The 22,982-nt window shown below is 28.8% G+C and overlaps 1 protein-coding gene across 2 annotated transcripts; it reads right to left on the minus strand.

Moving 5' to 3' along the window:
• LOC118030029 (cholesterol 22-monohydroxylase CYP90B51) lies at positions 1-8,927 on the minus strand. Of its 2 annotated transcripts, none has more exons than XM_035034054.2 (8): positions 8,602-8,927; positions 8,179-8,503; positions 7,929-8,081; positions 7,600-7,851; positions 7,387-7,479; positions 7,207-7,285; positions 6,997-7,103; positions 1-632 (listed from the first exon to the last, which is right to left on the minus strand). In XM_035034054.2, the coding sequence occupies exons 1-8, from the start codon at positions 8,802-8,804 to the stop codon at positions 372-374; spliced, it is 1,473 nt and encodes a 490-aa protein (XP_034889945.1). In that variant the 5' UTR covers positions 8,805-8,927; the 3' UTR covers positions 1-371. The 2 variants fall into 2 exon arrangements, with proteins under 2 accessions (XP_034889945.1, XP_034889944.1); XM_035034053.2 differs by having other exon boundaries at positions 1-635.
• Between the last annotated feature and the right edge of the window lie 14,055 nt (positions 8,928-22,982).

The following is a 22,982-nucleotide window of genomic DNA, read 5'->3' on the forward strand; positions in this document are numbered from 1 at the left end:
AAAAACCAAACTACAGGCTATATGAATGAATAATTAACTACTCCTCAGTTCCAACATGGAGGGACCAAGGGGAAAAGTAGAATTTACAATGTGGGGAAGAGAGGCGAGGTGGCGGGTTGTGGACAACAAGCTGTTCATGGATAATATATATCAGCTACTACATTTATAAAACGTTAAAAGAAACTTGCTAAGCTGTTGGAAAAATCCAAGGGTGCTCTCAGATCTTCACATGCAGATGAACTTTGTATTGTATCTATATCCAACATACATGCAAACATACATGCATACATACATAGAGATAGGGACGACGACACAGAGGGTGACGAGCAGATTGGTCTCCGTTAAGAATTGATGGCATGCTGCTGTCTTTTTTATATGACTGTGTGGTGCTTGACTCTTATTGGCAAGCCTTTAGGAAAATCAACAAAAGGAAAGGCAAAGGCTTCATCGGCACCGACCAATTCCCAATGGAAGTTCAGAACCAAATGGTGAATGAAAACTGCCATTTCAAGTTTTGCCAATTCCGATCCTGCACAGAGTCGCGGTCCTCCCCCAAATGGCATGAAGTAATTACTACTCGCCGCCGCCGCCGCCGCACTCGAACAAGTAGAAGATCCACGAGCATTGTTATGCTGCTGTCATCACCATTGATAACATAAATAAACCACAAAGCAAGTTAATTAGCTATAAAGTACAGTCGTCGATATATGTGTGTGGTTTTATAATAAAAAAATTTAAGTAAAATGAGAAAATATAAGAAGTCATATTCTTATAAATAAAAAAAAAAAAAAAAAAAGGGATGCAAACATTATTGTACTTCTTTTTTCGTGACTAAGAACTTACTTGAAAGTGCAGTTGCAATTAAAGACGAAGCCTTTCATAATGCTCTACCCAAGTAGAAGAATATATATAAACAAACTGAATGATCTATTTTCTCTTAATCTTTTAAAGGAAACCTAAACAACAATAATTAATTAGCTGTCCATTATTCCTTCATCTTTTACAACAAACCTACCTACATATAAATAATTAATTAGTTCACGTATCTTCCAAGTAACTTGAGGTTTTAGCTTTTTTCTTCTCAACAATATACAATTTTAGCTTGGATTTTGAAGAAGAATCTATACAAAGAGCCGCAAGAGTGTAAAATCATCAAATAAGAATTTATATGCTTTGACTTTTCATTTTAAATTCAATGTTTCACATTTATTGCAGTAGACTGTATCCTAAAAATCTAATAGTTTGAATACATTTAGTTTTTTTTTTAATGCTCTAATAGATCTCAATTCAATTTTTTCAAATGTATTCCCATAAACAAAACCCTAATTTGGTTACTAAGATAATTCATGTTAAAGGCAATAGCTTTGTGAGAAATTACTGCGCTGAAAAGAATTGTGAAGCTGGGTCTTATGAATGGACTGAAGATATAAAATCTTTGTAGACCCAATTCGAGATGATAGTATTATAAATTTATGCAAATATTTTAATAAAAAAGTTTAAAATTGTTAGTGGAGTAAATAGACGGATGCTAACGCACTAGTACTAATAATTAACTAGTTATTTCAAAGATAAGTTCCTCAAATCTACTAGTAGTCTGCATCACTAGCCTATCCTTTTATAATTTGCATTTCATGAATATTCAATTGTGGAATTAGTATCTTTTCATCTTGCACCTGACTTCCTTAATCCCCTTTACTTGAATAGGTTACAAATTATAATGGAAAATTAAGGAAGCAAGAGATGGAAAACTATGTTTTCATTCTTTAAACCAAACTAACAAACATCAACCAGTAAAGGACATTCTCCATCCAATGTTGATGTCTCAAATCGTAGTGAACAACCTCCTTTCAAATCTCAAAGAATTGAAATTGATGTTAATACTGTTGAACGAGATCCTAGGTTACGAATTCCAGTGTGGAAACATCCTATTAATCAACAAGATAAAATTAGAAGAGTTTATATCAAAATGGGTCCATATCAACCTAAGTTAGTAGAGTATCCAAGGGCTGAATTAAGGAGATAGTATCGTCAATTTCAATACACTTGGTCTGATCAATTTCCTTGGCTAGAGTACTCTCCATTAAAGAATGCGGTATTTTATTTTCCATGCTTTATCTTTGAAAACAAAGTGCCTTGTCATCTCACATTCACCACCAAAGGCTTTAGAAGTTGGAAGAGGGTTAATGATAGGGTTAGATGTGCACTTTTGATGCATGTGTACAAAGTCCCACTTCACCACATAATAATGTTGTAAAATTTGTTGAAGATTTAATGAAAGTAAGTAGATATATCGATAAAGTGTTGAATGCACAAACTATTGAAGAAGTTCAAAAAATCGGTTAAAGCTTACTACAACAATTGAAAGTGTTTGATGGCTTAGCTTACAAGCATATGCATTTAGAGGTCATGATGAATCTTTGGCTTTTAATAACTGAGGCAATTTTGTGGAGATGATAAGACTAATGGAGATTGAATGTTGACATTGATAAAAAAGCTCTGAAAAATGCAAAGTATACCTCCCCCACTATTCAAAAAGAGATTTTGCATATTCTCGCGAAAAAAGTGAGGAAAAAGATTTATGAAGAAGTTAGAGATGCAAAGTTTTGTATTTTGGTTGACGAAGCCAAAGATGCATCAAATAAAGAACAAATGGCTATCGTTTTGAGATTTGCTGACATTCAGGGTTTTATACGAGAGTGATTTTTTTAGTATTGTGCATGTTTCAAATATTACGTCTTCAACACTAAAAAAAGAAATTTGTGATGTGCTCGCTCGATATAACTTGTATATTCTCAATATGCGAGATTAAAGGTATGATGATGTTAGCCATATGCGTGGCACATGGAATGGACTACAAGCTCTATTTTTCAGAGATTGTCCTTATACATATTATGTACATTGCTTTGCTCACCGACTACAACTGACATTAGTTGCAGCAGCTGGAAATAAGATTTTTATTTGGTTATTTTTCTTAAAATTGACAACCATCATCAACCTTATTAGTGCTTCTCCCAATCGTCATACCAAGTTACATGATGCTCAGGCTATAGAAATTGCACATATGGTTGCTATTGGAGATTGTGAGATTGGTAGAGGGGTTAATCAAATCGGTAATTTACATAGAAGCGGAACTACTCGCTGGAGCTCTTATTTTGATTCTATTTGCAGTTTAATAAATATGTATGGTGCAACTATTACGGTGCTTGAAATTATAGTTCAAGAAGGATCTTCTAACTCGTGGAGAAGCTGTGATGAAATCTTTTGAATTTATATTCATCTTATATTTGATGTATAAAATAATGAGAATTACTGATTTACTTTGTCAAGTTGAAGCAAAAATCTCTTGACATCTTAAATGCAATGTATCTTGTATCAACTACCAAAACATTGAAACTTTGAGAGATGCTGGATTTGTTCTTCTCCTTGCAAATATGCAATCTGTTTGCACAAAATATGAGATTGATATACCATATATGAATGCTTCGTTTAAAAAGGCTACATGTCGTTCATGTCAACAACAAGGTTCAGTGATAGTTTACCAGCATTATCATTATGATATATTTAATCAACAATAGATTTTTAGTTGGAAGAATTAAATTCTAGATTCAGTGATGGGACACTCCTCGTACTTAAGAACCTAAGGACAATTTAAATCATTTAAAGCTGATGCTATTTACAAGCTTGTTGAGAAATTTTATCTTGAATATTTCAATGAACAAGAGATGTATTATTTGAGATCTCGCATTATCAGATGATGTGATTCATCATGCTTTCACTATGTCTACCATTATGAATTATGTCGTCTATCGTTTGATTGACATGTTGACTTGTTTTGACTTTGCCTATTTTAACTGTACAGAGCCGGTTTCGCTATGAAATATGTTACTGTGTTTCGCAATAAAATAAAAAAGGAGTTCTTAGTAGATTCTATGATGATTTACATTGAACGAGAGCTTGTAAAAGATATTGATTCGGATTCAATCATAGATGAATTCTATTCTACAAAACATCGAAGGGTGCAATTTTGATAGTGTAATTTATTTTTATTTTGAATTTTATGTACTTTTATTTTCTTATTTTTTGTATTATGTATTTGAATTGAAACTTTATTGTTAACTTGACAAATTTATATATTCGAGTTAATAATTGATTTTAAAAAATAATTTATATGCATTTATATCATAGTCCAGGACAAGAAAGATTACTAACTCTGTTCTAGTTTGTTGTTATTTTTTAAAGTACTTTTCATACTAAAATACATTAAAATAATATATTTTTTACATTCATAGTCTTAATAATTTCGTGATGATCCTAATTATTAGTTTCCAAGATTGATATTAGGAACACATCCTATCGATTAGGCAGTGATTTAGACGTGAACCGGACGCTAGGTGGTAGCGATTTGAAGATTAAGGGAGACCTATCTCTCGTATATTTCTTACATATAGCTGTATAAAATCAAGATCATCATAAGACTTCAAAAGAAAAACGGCACCAAGGAAAACATTAAACTAGTAAAATTCAATTTCTTAGAAGAAAGACAGTTTTTACTTTAATTTTCCTCTGAGAAGACAATTATGATTTAACGTATGGATATGTGACAGATACCAACAATCAAAAAAAAAAAAAAACACGAGTAGGATTTGATGGTCTCTGGCTCTATTACTAGAAGGGCAGACCACGGGAGCTTTCGTTGTACAAATGTCATGGTATCAACCCTTGCATTGAACGCTAAAATGGAGATATGTGTAGCAAAAAACCAAACACAGTCAGGAGTCAGGACCCCAAAATCTAAATACGGACAATTGTCAATTACAGTGTCAGAATCTACCTGTTTCACAATTTCCAATGTAAATTCACAACCAATTATTATTCAGTAGTCTTCTGAAATACGAGGGGAAGCTACTCTTTATATATATATATCCTAACTAGCTTACTTGTACATTATTGATGTAAATAATTTATAAAACTTAAATTCATAATCTTTAATATTTTATATTCTTTCATTTTGTGATAATGCATCGGTTCATATTGAATAGAAATAAAGGAATAATTTTTTGAGTAGATTATTACTTGTAAATATGAATTTAAGTGTTTAGATCACATTTATATATATAATATATATAAATTTGACTTTAAATTGTAATACAAGAGTTATTTTTATAAATAATAAGTTAAAATAAAAGTATAGCTGATGAATAAACATACATTAAAACTCATAAGTTAAAATCTAAAATTCAAACTTTTTGTTAAATCAAGATTTTGCCTCAGTTTTATAACAAACTCTTGATTTAAATAAAAAATTGTTTCTAAAAAAACACACACACACACAGAGAAAAACAGTGTTTTTTGCGTTTGTTTTTTGGGTGCGAGGCGAGTAGTATTGGCCATCGAAAAGGGGCAGAGGGAGGCATGCAAATGCAATCACTCATGCACGTGAGAGGCCCGCATCCACATGGGAGCTTTTAATCACCCCAAAAGGGTGAGATGGGACCCATGTCCTAGCAGGCAAACGCTCTGTTGAATGATGGTGACAGTTCATCACTGGGGGTGACGTCAGAGTGTTGAGATCGTACGTGGTACGTTCCTTCCTCTGCTCTTGCCGCTCACACCTAATCTTTCTCATGTTTCCCTTTTCTTTTTTTTTTTGATCATTTGGGTTTTCTTTTTCTGAGAAAAGAAATTGGTTTTCTGCTACTTAGTACTGTAAAACGTTTCCTTTTGTTTTTTTAAAAAAGGAAAAGTTTTATAAAACGAAAACAATAAAATTAAAGAAAAAAAAACTCCATGATATTAGTTTTAATAAGTCACGAAGAAACAATTCTAGTATTTCCTCAAACCTATTTCTCTCTTGAATGAGTGAGACAACAAAAAATATCACAGACAAACTTTTCCAAGAGAACACGTGGTGCAATATTTATTTATTTATTTTTTATTTTTAAAAAAACTAAGGTAGTGCAATTAGCAGTTTAGCACCATTAGATTTTTCATGAAACTGTGCATGGGCTGATTTTTAACTGTGTATGACCAGTGTCCACCGTCTTCTCTACTTTAGATTTATAATAAATATTTAATTTTTATATTATTTTAATTATTTTTCTATTTTTATTCAATATATATTTAAATATATATATATATATATATATATATATTTTTAAATATTATTGACGAGATTATCGAAAGAACAACTATATCAGTATATTTCAAAAAGTGCTTGAAAAGAATCACTCCAAATATCATTTTTACTGTTAACTCATCGATGAAATTACAGATAATATTTTTTCAATGATATATTATATTTATCGATGGATATACTAATAGACAAATAAAAGCACCGATAACATTACATATGATTTTCCTATCAATGATATGTTAAATTTACCGATAGAGATATCAACGAAATAAAACGGGTAAAATTTTTTTGGCACGCTTTATTTATCTGCAAATTTATCAGTATATTTATTATCAAAAAATCATAAATTACCAATAACAATTTTTTTTAATAGATTATTTGCATATTTAAGCTTATCAGTAATATATATACTGATAGACTACAACTATAATTGTGCGTTTGGCAGTGTGGTAGCGGTTGCTTTTCAAATAACTTTTCGTACCGAAATGCATGCCAATCATGTTTTTTCATTTTTTAAAAATTATTTTTGATATCAGTATATTAAAATGATCCAAAAAATACAAACCATACTCAATTTTAGCAAAAAAAAAATTAAAATTTTTAAAAACACAGTTAAACCGCGTTCCCAAACATATTCCTAACAAAAATTTCCGTCAATGTAACTGTTAAGTTTGGAGAGTCTACTTCAATAATCTAGACCATTGCTAGTGGACCCATTTATAAGAAGAAAAACAAGAGAAAAATCCAAGGAAGCTTATAATTAACTTGGCAGAATTATAAGGAATGATTATAATAAATACGATCATAATTATAGAGAGTAAGAAAAAGCATGGCTGTAATAACTTGAAAGCTGTTCTACTGACCTGCCATCTCCATGGATTGAACTGTTGAGGCTGGTCAAAAACAGTAGAATCTAAATGCTCGGCTGAGATCACTGGCAGCACTTTCCATCCACAAGGAATGTCATACCCTTCAAAAAATATACACAAAACAATTAGAAAGATTGATTAAACATTTTTTTTTTTTTTTTACCGTTAGGATTATATTCCTATGGTGAGAGGATTATCTCTTACCTTTATAGCGAACATCTCTGACAGCTTTTCTATGAAGGAACCTGACGACGTTTCCAAGCCTCAGTGTCTCACTTATAACCTTCACAAGGTTATAAAAATATTGAATAAATTTGTGTTAAGTAATTTAGAAAATTCCCAAATATTCCTTACAATAAAAGAGGATAATTAACAAGAGCTTACGCATTGAGTGAATTCCATTTTTTTGTAATCATCCCAGTTCATTTCCATCTCCCCTGACTGTTTCTTGGCTCTGGAAATTTCAATATGTTCTTCCTATATTCAAAGAAAAAAAATAAAAATCCGAAGCATCTGCTTTGTAAAATAAATTAATGCCGAAGGTACTGATAAGAGTGCAAGTACAAAATATACTGTGAGGTTCTTTCACTTGCTTACCTTCAACTGTTGAATAGCACCGGGACAAGCTTGCAAGAAGTAGATGGCTAAAGCTATGGAGACAGAAGAAGTTTCATGGCCAGCAAAGAGCAAGCTTAATATCAAGTCAAGGATTTGCTCGGTAGAAAGATTTGAATGCTTCAAAACCCATCCAAGAAGATCATCTTCCCCTAAATCTTCCACTCCCTCCTTCAATCTAGCAATTCTCTCTTCCATTTTCTGCTCTATAAATTTAAGGATGGTTGATCGAGACTGCATAAACAGGACATCCACGGATGAAGATATAGCAAGATCATGATCTTATGGTTAATTGAAGTATGATCACTAACCTTCAAGGCTTTTCTATACGGTGTTCCGGGGAAATTTAGTGGAGCAGAAACCACTCCTTTCATGAAAGTAACATACTCTTTCTTCAGCTGCTCAGTCTCTGGCTTTCCAGGATCCAAGCTCATCATATGTTTTGCCATCAAATTGAAGGTAAACTGCAATTTCCTTCTTCAATAAGCTAAGAATTCCTCTTGAATATCAAAATTTAGCATTTAAATTCATTTTCTTGGCATTGCAAGTTTTAAGAATTACCTTCTTTGCTTCATCTTGAGCTGAAAATGTACAATTCTCCTTCCAAGAACTAAGAACAAGCAAGGTTTGCTTCTCCACTTCTTTCAACAGATGGCTTCTTAACCTGGCATGGCTCAAAAAGTTGAGAGATATACTCCTCATGTTTCTATGCATGTCTCCAACTAGAACCAGCATCGACCATTTTCCAAGAACTCCAGCAATACTCCTTGGATAGCTGCATTCAAACAGTCTTCCTTCACTCTGGAGTATAAATCTGTTAAGTCCAGCATCTGCAGATACTATTGTCGGCTCCCCAAACAAGTTGGACTTGTAAATCTTTCCATACCTGCATATTGTAATCAAGTTTTGAGTGCTATGGTTAAACAATAATTCACTTCTTGGTTCTGGCTGTCAATTTTGCTTTCTGGGTAGTCTTCGTTTTACCTTGATATGTGTTGTTCCATGAATTCCCCTATTGAAGTAGCAGAGTAAGGCTTCAAGTAGCCAATAGTTTCTCCAAGAAATGGCCAGCCCATGTTGCCAGGTGGGAGATTAAATCTTGCTTGCTTTCTTTGCATGAGAATGAAGACCAGGAGTAGAGATAAAATTGAAGGAAGGAGAAGCACAGCAAGCTCTGAGTGAGACATGGAGCTTGGCTGACTCTATCTCTCTCACAGTCTCTCTGTTGAATTTGCCTAGTGTTTCTAAGCAAAGTGAAATCAAATAGTATATACTTTTGGGAACGACTCCATTACTGTAAAGGCTCAGGAGGTTTTAAGTCACTTCTGGAAATGGAGCTACGTCTGGTCTGTTTGTTTAAAGCATAGTTTTGAAACCCAGCCAGGTCTGATAGGTCGACCCGGGACTCAGTCAATCTAGGGCTGGAACTGGACTGAGTTAAAAAAAAACAAAGAAAAGAAAAACCCGGTTGAACAAGGCAAGACCCAGCTGCAAACCCGTTGACTTTTGTTTGTTTGTTTGTTTTTTTTTTTTTTATTAAAACGACGTTGTTTTCATTTTTATTTTTAAATAACCAAGTCAAAACCCGGAATCTGAGCCTTGGATTCGGGCCGGCTACCAGGTGGAGTCTTAAAACTATAGTTTAAAGTAAAGTTTTTTTTTTTTTTCAAGAAAGTGATTTTTATAAAAAATAAAATTTTAAATTTTAAATTATTTTTTAATATTTGATAGTTTCATAATTGAAAAATATTTTTTAATGTTTGAGAATAATTTAAAAAAATAACTTATTAATATTTTAAAATACATTTTACAAGTTTCTTAAAAGAATAGAGACCAAAATTTAAGAGATAAAAAAGTTGAAGAAATATAAAATTGAAAAAAAATATCAATTTTATAAATTATCTCATATAAAAAATAGTTATTAAAACAATGAAGACCAAGTTTGACATATAAAAAAAAAATAAAAAGAAGATGAAATTTTAAAAAAAAATAATTTTATAAATCATCTCAAATAAAATAAATAACAATTAAAATAATAAGGATCAAATCTAATAAATAAAAAATTTCAATTAAGAGAAGGATAAGAGAAAAAATAATAATTAAAAGAATGAAGATCAAAGTTAGTATAAAAATTAAATTAAATTAAATTCTAAAACACATAATTGAAAAATAAAAGACTATTATATATATATATATATATATATATATATATATATATATATATATATCAAAAGATTGAGGATCAAATTTTGAAATAATTAATAAATAACAAGATATTTTTTAATTTTTCACATCTTCTGAAAAATATTTTCTATCCAAAATAATAAAAAAAAATTTCTGGAAACCAAACCAAAATTTTCATTGACTAGAAAATTATTTTCCATTAATAAACTTTTCTAATAGTAAACAAATTGACACAGAATTGTCCCTTAGATTATTAATGTGAGGTATGCAGAAAAGTTTGTAACTTGACCTAACACGAACCTTGCTTTGAAGAACCAAAGTTATATACAATTAATCATTCTCACCCTACATCTATAACAAGACGCAAACGAGAAGTGTAAATCACATCGAAGTTGATTAATTCTTTGAATAGTTTGCAAGTTCAATCAACAACTTAATATGTGAATCACTTAACCACTCAAAAAAAAAAAATAAACACACAATATACAACAACTTGTAAATAAAAATTCATCAACTTCAAAATAATGTTAACAATTTGTCTATATAATAGAAAGCTAACTTTAATTTGACTTAATTGACCAAAACTTGATAAATTGACCATAATATATTAAAAGCTCAAAATAACTAAAATAATAAACCCTTAAATGCCGCATGTCCTATAATAAACTAATAAATAAATAAATAATAACTTTACTATTTAAAAAAGCTCAAAGTCTAATTTTATAATTTGCTGACATAATTGAAGTCCAACTTCAAATGAATGGTTATCCCTTGTCTTGATAAATTAGAAGTTAGGATCACATCATTCTCTCTCTCTTTAAAAGGATTCACCATCAAATTATCACCCCACATCAAACAAAGAAAGATCATATACATTAAATGTAGCATTAATATCATACTAACATGGTAATTTTATTTTGTAAAGTGTTATCATTGATCTTCTCAAGAATTTGAAATGGTATGTTTCCTCTCGGCATCAACTTAGATCTCCCTTGAGTAGAATATATATATATATATATATATATATATATATATATATATATTTTCTTATATATATATTTTTTCTTATATTCAACCAAACCTAATTTCCAGTTCATATACCATCCTTTTCCTTTTTTTTTTTTATTGGCTTTAAATGCATATTGTTCATTCATTTTTTCAATATGTTGTTGTACCTGGTATGAAAATCTTTGACAACCTGTGCTTTTTTTCAAGACAATACGTTGGCAATAATGTTTTCCTTACCTTGCTTGTACTTGATGATATATAGAAACATCTTAATGAACTTAATCCACTTGGCATGTTGCCTCTTCATCATACCTTGTCTCTTTAAGTGTTTTAAAGATTGATGATCTGTGTGTATCATAAACTCTTTAGGTGAAAGATAATGTTGTCAAGTCTCCAAGGTTCTCACTAATGTATAGAATTCTTTATCACACATTAGATAACTAAAATTTGCTCCATTAAACTTCTCACTGAAATAGGTTATGAGCTCTTTTTTATGCATTAAAACTACTCCAATACCTATCTAAAACATCACACTTAATCTCAAAAGTGTTTGTAATGTCAGGTAAAACAAGCAATAGGGCCAAAATCAACCTTTTTTTTTAACAAGTTAAAAACATTTTTGTGATCATCATCCCATTTAAATCTGATCGTTTTATTTATAATTTTAGTCAAAGGTGCAACTAGAGTACTAACATATTAGATAAATCTTTTATAAAAACTTGCTAAACCATGAAAACTTTTTACCTCACTTAGTGTCTTTGGTGTAGGTCATTTTTGGATAGCCTTGAGCTTTGCCTTATCCATCTCAATTTCTTTTTACACTAACAACATAACCTAAGAACATAATTCTTTAAATGCAAAAATCACAGTTTTTTAGATTAGCATATAATCTTTATTTTTTAAGTATTTCGAGAACTTGTCTTAAGTGATTAATATGTTCATCTAATCCTTTGCTATAAATTAAGACATCATCAAAATAGACAATAACAAATTTTCCAATAGAAGATCTTAACACATGATTCATTAAACTCATGAATCTACCAGGGACATTAGTCAAACCAAACGGTATTACTAACTATTCATACAATCCATATTTAGTTTTGAATGTTGTCTTCCATTCATCTTATTCTTTTATTATAATTTGATGATAACTATTTTTAAAATTAATATTAGAAAACACAGAAGAGCCATGCAACTTATCAAGTATATCATTTAATTCAGGTATAAAATGTCTATACTTTATCATAATGTTGTTAATAGTCCTACAATCAACACACATATGTCAAGTATTGTTTTTTTAGGCACAATTAGCACTCGAATTACACAAGGACCCATATTTTCTCGAATATACCCTTTCGACATCAACTCTTTTATTTGCATTTGAAGCTCCTTAGTCTTATCGAGATTACTTTTATAGGTTGGTCAATTTGGGATTAATGCTCTTGGCACAAAATCAATTTGATGCTTAATTTCTAAAATTGGGGCAACCCATTAGGGACATTTTCAGGAAAGATCTCATTAAATTTCTGCAAAATAACTTTAGCAACATTAGCAACACAAGGATTCAACTCATCAGAATTAAAATATACCTCCATTGGAATGATAAGCATGAGTAAGGTCATTTTATTTTGCATAAATATTAAGGTCTTTCTCTCTTTTTTTTTTTTTTTTTTTTTTTTTTTTTTATCTACATACTCTTCTTTCCTCAACTTTCTCTCCATTCTTGCTGAAATTTTTAAAACTATTTCTAATGGCCGACTCTTTCCCCTCAATTGTTTCACAATCAGGACTCACCTCATTTTACTATATTAGATATATTAATTTTGGCATTCATTACTCAATTATCTATTTAATGTTACTTTTTAATGGATTGTTTATTATATATATATATATTCAAATTCTTTCATATATGTATGCTTGATATTTATCGTGTAAATGTAAAAATATTTGTTGTTTTCAATTTTAAAATAAAGTCAGTTTGAGTAATGATGAAAATAGATATATATAACAATAATAATAATAATAATAAAAAATATAAACATGATAATAAAGTGGAAAATTCTAGAAAAATCTTGAGAGAAAATCAATTAATAAATCATTAGATGATAAACAAAATATCTATGTTTTAATATTAATAAATTTGTTATGCCTTCTCATGCTACAATTACTATTGGTGGATTATTTTGCTTAAAAGGATGCATAATGATTTGGACAAAAGTTTTATCTTCATCCAAACACAACTAACTGCTAATATGATAATATCAACATTAACATAAAATTACTAATTTTTAAAATAATCTCATCAATGCTGGATTTTTTCAATCAGGGGTTGGGTATGATATATATTGGGATAATTTATAACAGTAAATTTATATTGATGGTACAATATTCAATTAAAAGTTTTTTAGAAAGTTAGAGATTTTTTTAATAATAAAAAAAATTTAAGTGTTTTTATATATAATTATGAACACAATCAAATCTTAATAGCGTAATTTTCTGAATTTGAGTTGTTCAAATTGCAAAACCTAAATTACAGTTGTAGTCAATACAAATTTGTGATATTTTGTTTGCTTAATTCTCAACTTAGATGGACATTAGTACTTTAGTATTTTTTTTAATCTCTATAAATAATTTGAAAATGAAAAAGTGGTTAGATTCTGAGTTGGGCATAGCAACCGGCGGGGTGTTCGTCTCAATTAACACATGTCATTTGTTTTTTTTTTTCTATTTAAATATGAAGTAGGAACATGGGCATTATTGAAGTCCACATACTTGATATTTTTTTAAAGCCTTGCACGCTGCCTGTGTGCTTGGTCAACCATTTTTGTTTTTTAAAAAACAACCTTCAACATTGAGTTTGAGTTTTTTTTTATTATTAAGTTTTTTTTTAATTTTAATTTTTAATATTTTTTTAATTTTAAATTAATATTTAGTTTTATTATCATATAATTAAAATAAAAAAAATATTGTTGAACCTATTGGAATTTACAATCCAGGTCACGAGTTTGATGAGTTATCACAGTTAAAAAAAATCAATCCAATACGTCATTGTCTAAATGTTAAAAAAAATATGTCAACTTCAATTTTGTTTTAGAATTCAACCTGTTTTTTACTGGTCATATAGATTGTCTTTGAACTTGCTTGTATTATTTTTGTTTTTATTTATTATTTTATTTTTGAATATATTAAGTGGATCATATCAAAAACAATTTTCACATAATTTATTTGAAAATCCAAACTTTATAAGGAGTCAAGTGAAGAATTTTTAAATTTGACTCAATGAATTGGGTTTAATAATAATATTAAAAAATATTATACAATTTGATTTTTTTAAAAAAATTTAATTTAATTTTAGAGAAACCCACGACACAACGTGGAGTAAATTAGTATAATCTAAAAGAACTGTCCTTTCGTTTCTCTGATAGGTAATACTTGTACGTTTTCTTTTTAAGAAATGTAATCTCTAGATTTCCAATATCAACATCATCTGTTTTGAATTATTTTGTTTTTGTCACACTACTTTTTTATTATTATTATCGTGGGTGTCCGTGTCAGCTTGCGTGTACCTCAACTAATCCCACAGGTCTTGAAGTTAACAACCATGTAAGTTTCCAGTGGCCTTGAGACTTGTGAGACTCGAACTGGTGACCTCTAGGGAGCAAACCTATAATATGATCAGTTGAGCTACACCCCTCAAGGTTTGTTACACTACCTTTTCAACCGACTTGTGGATGCTCTCTCAAAGAAAAAAAGATGTTAATTTTAGTTTTTAAAATAAAGAGTCTATAATAGTTGAACTTCTTGCACCCATGCCTTGTTTTAGCATTTTTCGCCCTATCAGTTAGTGTTGCTCAAGAGAGAGTGACATCCCTTTGTTTATGTCAGTTTTAAGATTATGTTCATTTACTTGTTTTTTAATTGAGAAATTTTATACCATACATAATACAATTTTTTTTGTGCTTCATTCATCCTTATATAAACAATGAAGAACCTAACCTTTTTTTTTTTTTTCATTTTTTCAATTGAATCTTTATATAGCCTAATTAAATAAAATTAGGTTTGAAATTATTGTAAATGTACCAAATTAAAATTCAAAGGAATAAAATGTAAAACATGCATAAAATGCATAATCAATTTGAAATTCACAACAATATTCATTTTGGTGCTAAAATTCATTATGTTTCTTTTTTAGTTCTTAAGTTAGATAAATGAGAGAGAAACTCGTTAGAAAATAGTGAGGATATTGAAAGCTTTTGATTGGGTCACTTTTCAGTAGTGAAGCTTGTTGTTTTTTTGTCAACGAGTTTCATTTGATGATAGAAGTTTGATGGTGGTAATTTTGAACCTTTATCTTATTTGAAAAAGTAAATCAAACTCAGTTTAGATATTTTTAATGCGGTTGATTTTTTTTTTCTTTAAAATTCTGGGTGTTGAGGGTTTATAGGTGATTTATTGAGATTTTATGATTTTTTAGGTGGAAATAGATTGAAAAATAAAATTTTAGGCCAAAAAAAGCTCCCTTGACTTTTGATTGCTGCCGCCTAGTAAGTGTCAGGTCACTTTCCACTATAAAAAAAATATCGTACATATTTTTTGTATAAAAAAATCCAAGAATATATAAGTCATTTGGTTCTAAGAATTTTTTTTTTTTAAAAAAAGAAAACAGGAGTGGGCCTTAACTTCCAGGCTCAGGCGCTCCTAGGCTTTTGTATTAAGGCCAAAGGCGTAGGTTTGGCCAATAAACACCTTACCATTTTTTGGACTTTTAATTTTTCTTATTGATTTTTTGTTTTATTTTCATCATTCAATATTTTTTTTTTGTTGATTTTTTTTTTCAAATGCATCGGTCAATATTTGGTTGATTTTGAATTGGGCTTCATAATTTATTTTTGTAGATTTATCATTGTCTGAAACAAACATTCTGATATTAGGTTGATGATCAATTTTGAAGTGTCTATTTTTGTTATGATATAATTAAGTAAAAAATAGTTTACAAAAAAAAAGTTATTAAACATAATAGCATCCATGACTTGTGTCACGGTTTTGATGAGGTGAGTCACAAAACTCGGATCGATTCAATGTGTCGTCGTGTCAATGTTTTTTTAAATATCATTTTGGATTCTTTTCAAATCCAAACCTTGTTTATACCAGTCATTTTGATTACTTTTAAACCTGTCAGATCGACAAAGTCACGTGGGGAGCAACTCCTAGATTGTTTGATATGAAGCTCATATTAGGCAAAAAGTCTGGTTGAAAAGTTTCAATGTTGATAAACCGAGCTTAGTTGAATAATTTTATATAAAAAAAGGTTTCCACAACTAGTCATTTAGTAACTTTCTAATACAATAAATACCTTTTCCTTCTCCTAAAATAGACCTCAAATTGCTTTCATTCTTGAAAAAAAAGGAAAAAAACCCCTCAAATTTAAGTTTTGTGCCCTATTTTGTAGTACTCTTGTTGAGTTGCACGTGCAATAATTTCAACCTTAGGCTTTTGAAATAATAATCTCATTTCACTTTATGCAAGGATTTACAATCACTATTATCTAGGAATGTATAAAATATTTTTTTAATCCACTTAGGGTGGTGAATCCTCTCTTAATTACTTAAATGCCTTTATATAGTTCATGTTATATCCAATATCTGTTTTTTTATTATTATTTTTACCTTTAATTAGGACAACATGTTGCAGGATTAAAGCATAACATTCTCTATATAAGATAACTTATTGATCTCAAGTTTAAATAATCACTTACAAAAGTATTACGTAAGCCTTTCTATGGATATGAATGATTTCTCCATATGAAATTCTTATTCGATTTAATTCAGTGTACATATTATTTGACTAATACTTCCATATTAGTTCTAGGTATCCCTTATACCTTAACTAATAAGAACAATTACCTCATTTCATAAAAAAAAAGAACATGATATGTACTATTATCAACAACTCTAACTAATATCTAGTCTTAATAGAGAGCATTGACAAGAAATATTTAGTAACAATACTTTGATAAATAAGAATCGTATAATTATAATAACTTTATAATTTTGTAAAAACTTTATCTATTACTCTAGATTCATTAATCAATTGTTAGATTTATTAATTAAATATTTTATAAATATTAAAGATAAATAAATTTTTTATTAAAATTAAATATGTTTACCTGAAAATAAAGTCAACATAATATATACACCATAAATCACATTGTAGGCCACCCATCCTCATTCAATATTTTTGCAGAATGGAGTAAGAAAATTGTGGAACCAAATGAAATATCATCATGATTTCTCTGTTTTTTTTTTAGAATGAAAAACATTATTTTATCATTACCAAAAAAATAAATAAAAGAATAACAAAAGTCCCATACAATTTACAAAAAATCTTGACAGCATCAATGATGAAAATTGAAAAACTAAATCTTTAAATAACAACTAGTATTTTCATTAATTTAAATAACAAATGAATTCTCTAAAACTTGGATTGCGAATCAATTGAGAATATGTTATAATATCAAGTCCCATTGATAGTATTTATCAATCAATATCAAAATCATTTAATGAATTAAAAACAATCACCAATTTTTTATTAAAAAGGATCAAAATCTCAATAAATAAAAGATACAATAAGATATCCATAACACTAATATATTTTTATTCATTATCTTTGTAAAACAACCTCTTAATATCTTTCCTTTTTTTCATTTATTTTATTTCTGGTCCTGGTATACGAGCCCATGATCATGATGAATCCACGTGCATTCATTGTTGCCCTTTCACGAGGATACCCGTTTCCAACTTATCTTTTCTTTTTCCGATGGTCAGGCAAGACTTGCTCGAGCCACACAGTGTGTTTAAAATTTCCAATCGGCTTCCCACAAAACATTCCCGTTTAATTGATACTAGTTTACGGCCCGCGGTATGCTGCTGTGACTTGTATCGATTTGTTTTTCAATATAATAAAAAATATTTAAATTATAAAAATATTATTTAAAATTTATACATTTTAGTTGTTAAAAAATAATATAAATAATATCCTGAGACCTTTACTTGAAAGCTTAAGTTATGGGGTTGAACTGATTATTTAACGTGGTATTTAGAGCATTGTTGATTAAGCGGTCACGAGTTTAAATCTCACTATCCTCATTTATTTGATAAAAAATCATGCATAAGATAATATGTACATGTCCAAATTTTAAGTTCAAAGAGTTTTCACTTGAGAAAGTTTGTTAGAGAATAATATAAATAATATTTTAAGATCTTATTTAATAACTTAAGTTATAGGTTGAGATGATTATTTAATAATGTTATCTTTTTTAGCACACTATATTATATTTTTTTTTGCAATGTGGTATCAAATTAAATTTAATTATTTCAATTTAATAATAATAGCCAAAATGACAAAATGAGATTATTAATTTTTGAATATTAAAATTTGTACGTTATATCATATTTTTACAATGCGCTTTCAAATTAAACGTGATTGAAAAAATTATTTTTATTTTATTTTACTTTAATAATAACAACCAAAGTGTAAAATTGAGATAATTATCAATTATTGATTTTTTTTTCTTAAAAAAAACATATAATTTGATACAGTTTATATCTGTGGGATCAGAGAGCACTGACGTTATTATTTTTCATTAACTAGAAGTTTCTTTTGAGAATGTATAATAGAAAGGGTTCTAAAGAAGGGGATGTGGCCCAATAGCATTGCTGTATTTATCATCCATAGATTTGTAGTCCAACAACACTATTAATCATCAAAACCATACAGAACAAAAGCTCACTCGTGCGGGTGGCCAGCACTGCCAATCATTGCTCCCATAAGCCCGCTATTTGATATCTTACACGTGGCAACATTACAATGTGGGTGACAAGACGAATAAGAGAATTGCCAAGTTATTATTATTATTATTATTATTATTTTACAATGTTATATCAAAGTTATTTATTTTTATTTGGGTTTTTTTTCTTGTTTATTATGTTTTTTCTTATGAGAATGTTATTACACATAAAAAAAAAAAATCTAGATCAACATAATATATAAATTAAGTGTGAAACATACACAAAATTAAACAAATTCTAAAACAAACCTAACACATACAAATCATAAATCTATACAGACAAATTTGTATGAGAAAAAAATTATAAAACAACTAAACATGCCCAAATAAAATTTATACACTATAAAATTATGCAAAAAAATTAACATTTTTAAAATTGAGTTTCAAATAAAAAAAAAGGATAAATTTACTTATTTAAAGTAGAGAATCCCCGAGAAGATTTGAATTAAAACACGGATGCTGAAAAACTAAGTTTTGTAGTGGTCAAATTTGTTGTGGAAAGTTTAATTGTGTTGAGATTGGAAGGGGGTGGTGGCTGTTTGTTGTAGAAAATAATGCATAAGAAAGAACGTGAAATGAGAGAAGAGGAGAGGAAGGTTGATCGTCAGGTCAAAAATTAAATATTACCGATGAAATTATTCTGTCAATAACTTCATCGGTAAAAATATCACGTCACCATACAATTTGTTTTTTTTTTTTTTTTAATTCTATTGTAATACTCTTTATAATTTTCTCGGTATATACCGAGAGAATTTTTTCATTGGCATATTTACGAACATACTTTACCGTCGGGTTAATTCCATCGCTAATATTGTCCGTAAAAGTTACACGTCATTGTACTATTTGACTTTTTTTTTCATTCCTTATTTTTCCACTGCAATTCCCTCAGTATATACTGAGGGAGTTTTTTTTTTTTTTTTTTTTTTTTTTTTTTTTCTGTGCTTACCGATGGATACATTGATGGAAAATTCTATGTGTAAAGGTCATCGCAATATACCGATGAAAAAATTCCGTCAATATTTCTAGTAGTATTTAGGATAGTTATACCAAATTGAAAATTTAAGAAATAATTCATGTTGATGTAGGTTATAAAAAAAGCGAAGTGTAGTATACTTATCCTACATCAAAAATTTTAGAAACAATCCATGAGGATGTAAGATGTATATAATTATTCCACATCAAGAAATTAAAAAAAAAATTCATATGGATGTAGGCTATATAAAAAAAAAATGAATTTATCTATGTGAATGTAGGCTATAAAAAAATATATGAAGTGTAGTATATTTATCCCACATTAAAAAATTAAGAAACAATCCATGTGAATATAGCCATATATAGTTATCTCACGTCGAAAAATTAAAAAGCAATGCATGTGGATGTAGGCTATAAAAAAAATTAAATGTAGTATAATTATCCCACATTGAAAAGTTAGGTATCCCATATTGAAAAGTTAAGAAACAATTCTTATAGAAGTAAGCTATATATAGTTATCCCATATCAAGAAGATAACAAAACAACCCATATGGATATAGGTTATAAAAAAAGATATATGTGAGGCTAAGTATTCATAAATTAATTTTATATTTTTTTGATTTATAAATAAAAAAAATCAGGTCTCACTCGGGTTGCGTGGAGTCACTCAGGTTTAAGATTGATCTATTGGGTCGCTCAAGTTTTACCTAGCCAATTGCAAGCCTGAGTTTTTATGATTTGAGACCTAGCCAAGGCCCCAGGTTGCTTAGACCTTGGATCAACCCGCTAGGTCGAGCAGAGTTGGATTTCATAACTATGCTTGAAATGCATATCCAATTTAATGACAATAATGATTACATGTAACATTGATTTTACAAGTAATTTTATAAATAAGTCTAATATAATTTGAATAAAAATTATTTTTAATCATTTTTAATCATGAATTAATAATTTGTTCTATAAATAAAAAATAAAATCAAGACAATTTTTTTTTAAGAAGATAAAAAAGCAATTCTGATAATATGAAATAAATTATAAACAAATTGCTATTTTCACATTACATTTAAAAAAGTATAACTTGTTGTTTCTTAAAGAAATTGAAAACAACAATGGTGTAAGATAATCTTTTAGAAAATAATTGACCCATTGAATAATTTGAACAATAAAAAAACTATTTAAAATATGAATTACTTAAGAAAATAATGTTTGCATTTTACGTACACATATGGATTACTTAAAACCCTTAAAAATTCGAGGTTGATTATGGGCTTTAGATCATATGAACAGTAAAAATCCATAATTTTGTTAATTTTCTTTTACCTCAATTACATCCTTTAATGATCAAATTAGATGGAACTGATATTAAAATTATGGTAGAAGCACTAAATGAAAAGAAAGATGGCTAAATTGTAATACACAAAGAACAATAGGTTTGATCCTAAATTTTTGCTAATGTTTATTTTGATTCACAAGTTCATTTCATTTATTTTTTGGTCCCTGTATGAGAGAGAGAATTGCCAAAAAATAACACTAGAAATAAAAAGTGATTGTGTGTTGAGATTTCAGCCACAAAAACTGATCAAGCTTGGTGCCCAAATGTTCCATTTGACTGGCTAGAGGAGTTGGATGGTGTGGTTGATTTTTCATTTTGTGAACAATTCTAGGAAACTTAAAGAGCACAAATGGTTGTATTGAATTGAGTGTGTTGTTTTTCATGTGTTTGCACGCAAAAAATTAGTTGAAAAATAGGTTATTTCGACCCAAAACCTAAAAGAGAGATCTTGCTTGAATGATTCGGTTGACAAAAACTAGGCACATGAATGAAACGCCAATTGCCTTAAAAGACGATGTTTTATTTGTCTCAATGGATGACGCATCATACGTGTTAATTGTTTTTTCAAAATAAAAATAAGAGGTGAACGTCATGTTGCCCACCCCTTTAATTAAAAGAAAAAAAAGAGAAGAAAAAGCAAGGCTAGGAGCGTGGGGCTGGGGTCCAGGCTTACGCATACCTAGCCTGCTACTAGAGGGTCAGGTGCTAGGCCTAAGCCTTTCAAGTCTTTTTCTTTTTCTTGTTTATATATATATTATATATATATATATATATAATATATATATATATATATATATATATATATAAAACAATTACTATGATGACTCACTCATTTTTAGTTTTTACAAGGTTGTTAAATAATATTATATTTTTATTTAAATTTTTATAATTTTGTTTTTCAATTATTATGTATCTAATATGAAAATAATAATACCAATGATGACAAATTGTTCATGAAAATGTGATAGTAATATATAGATTTCAAACTAGAATCATTGTTTTTATTAGAATATAGTTGTTTTAGTAAAATTTTATTTTTTATTACTTCAATATGTCGTTCACCCACTACAAAAGATTAAAAAAAAAAAAACGTTAGGCCCCGATGCATGTACCTAGCTAAGCCCTATGATCTCTTTGGTTTTTTGGCTATTTAGTTTTTTTATGTGTTTTTTAATTTGTTTTCTAATTCCATATTTCAATGTATGTTTTTAATTTTAATTTTTAATTTTTTAATTTTATCTTTTAATTTGGATTTTTTTAATCATATGATGAAGTAAAATAAAATTTAATTAAATCCAGTAAAATCCATAAACAAGTTCATTGATTTAATAACCTAACTCAAGTTAACCTGGCTTGTGTTATTTTTTGTTCATTTGATTTTATGGTCTCTTGAACTTGTCAAATTGACGATATCATGTATGTGCAATTCTCACACAATTAAATTTAATTAAAAATCTAGGTTTTTAATATTTAAATTAAATCCGCTATACTAGATTTAATAACAATATCAACAAGTTTATTGTGAGCCTGACCAGCATTATGGTGGGAAGTAAAGCTTGTATGAGATATTATAAATGAACAAGAACGAGTTGTACCATTAAAATTTGTTAATAGAAGATTTAAAACTTTAAACCACTATCAATCTACATACCTTCATTAAAAATGTAAAAAATCATGACAAATGAGGATAGTAAATAGAAAATACATAAGCACGTAGATCTACATGCATACATAAAATGAGAAGAAGAAAAAGAATAAGATTTAAAATTATGAAGACAGAAAAATAATAATAAATAAGTATATTCTATTTTCAAATTAGTAGATACAACAGCTAACAATAATACCAATAAAATAATTGTGTTTAATTAATAAAGGAATCAGATTATAATTAAATGTTTATTTTCTTTGCGGCTTCGGGAATGTTTGGTTAAGGGTTCCATCTCTCCATATCAACCAGAGAGAGACCTCAATCATTGCCCACGCGCGGCCGCACGATGCTCAATGATTTTCCGAGGCAAGTGA

This window comes from Populus alba, chromosome 5, assembly GCF_005239225.2.
Source record: "Populus alba chromosome 5, ASM523922v2, whole genome shotgun sequence".
Classification (NCBI taxonomy): Eukaryota; Viridiplantae; Streptophyta; class Magnoliopsida; order Malpighiales; family Salicaceae; genus Populus; species Populus alba.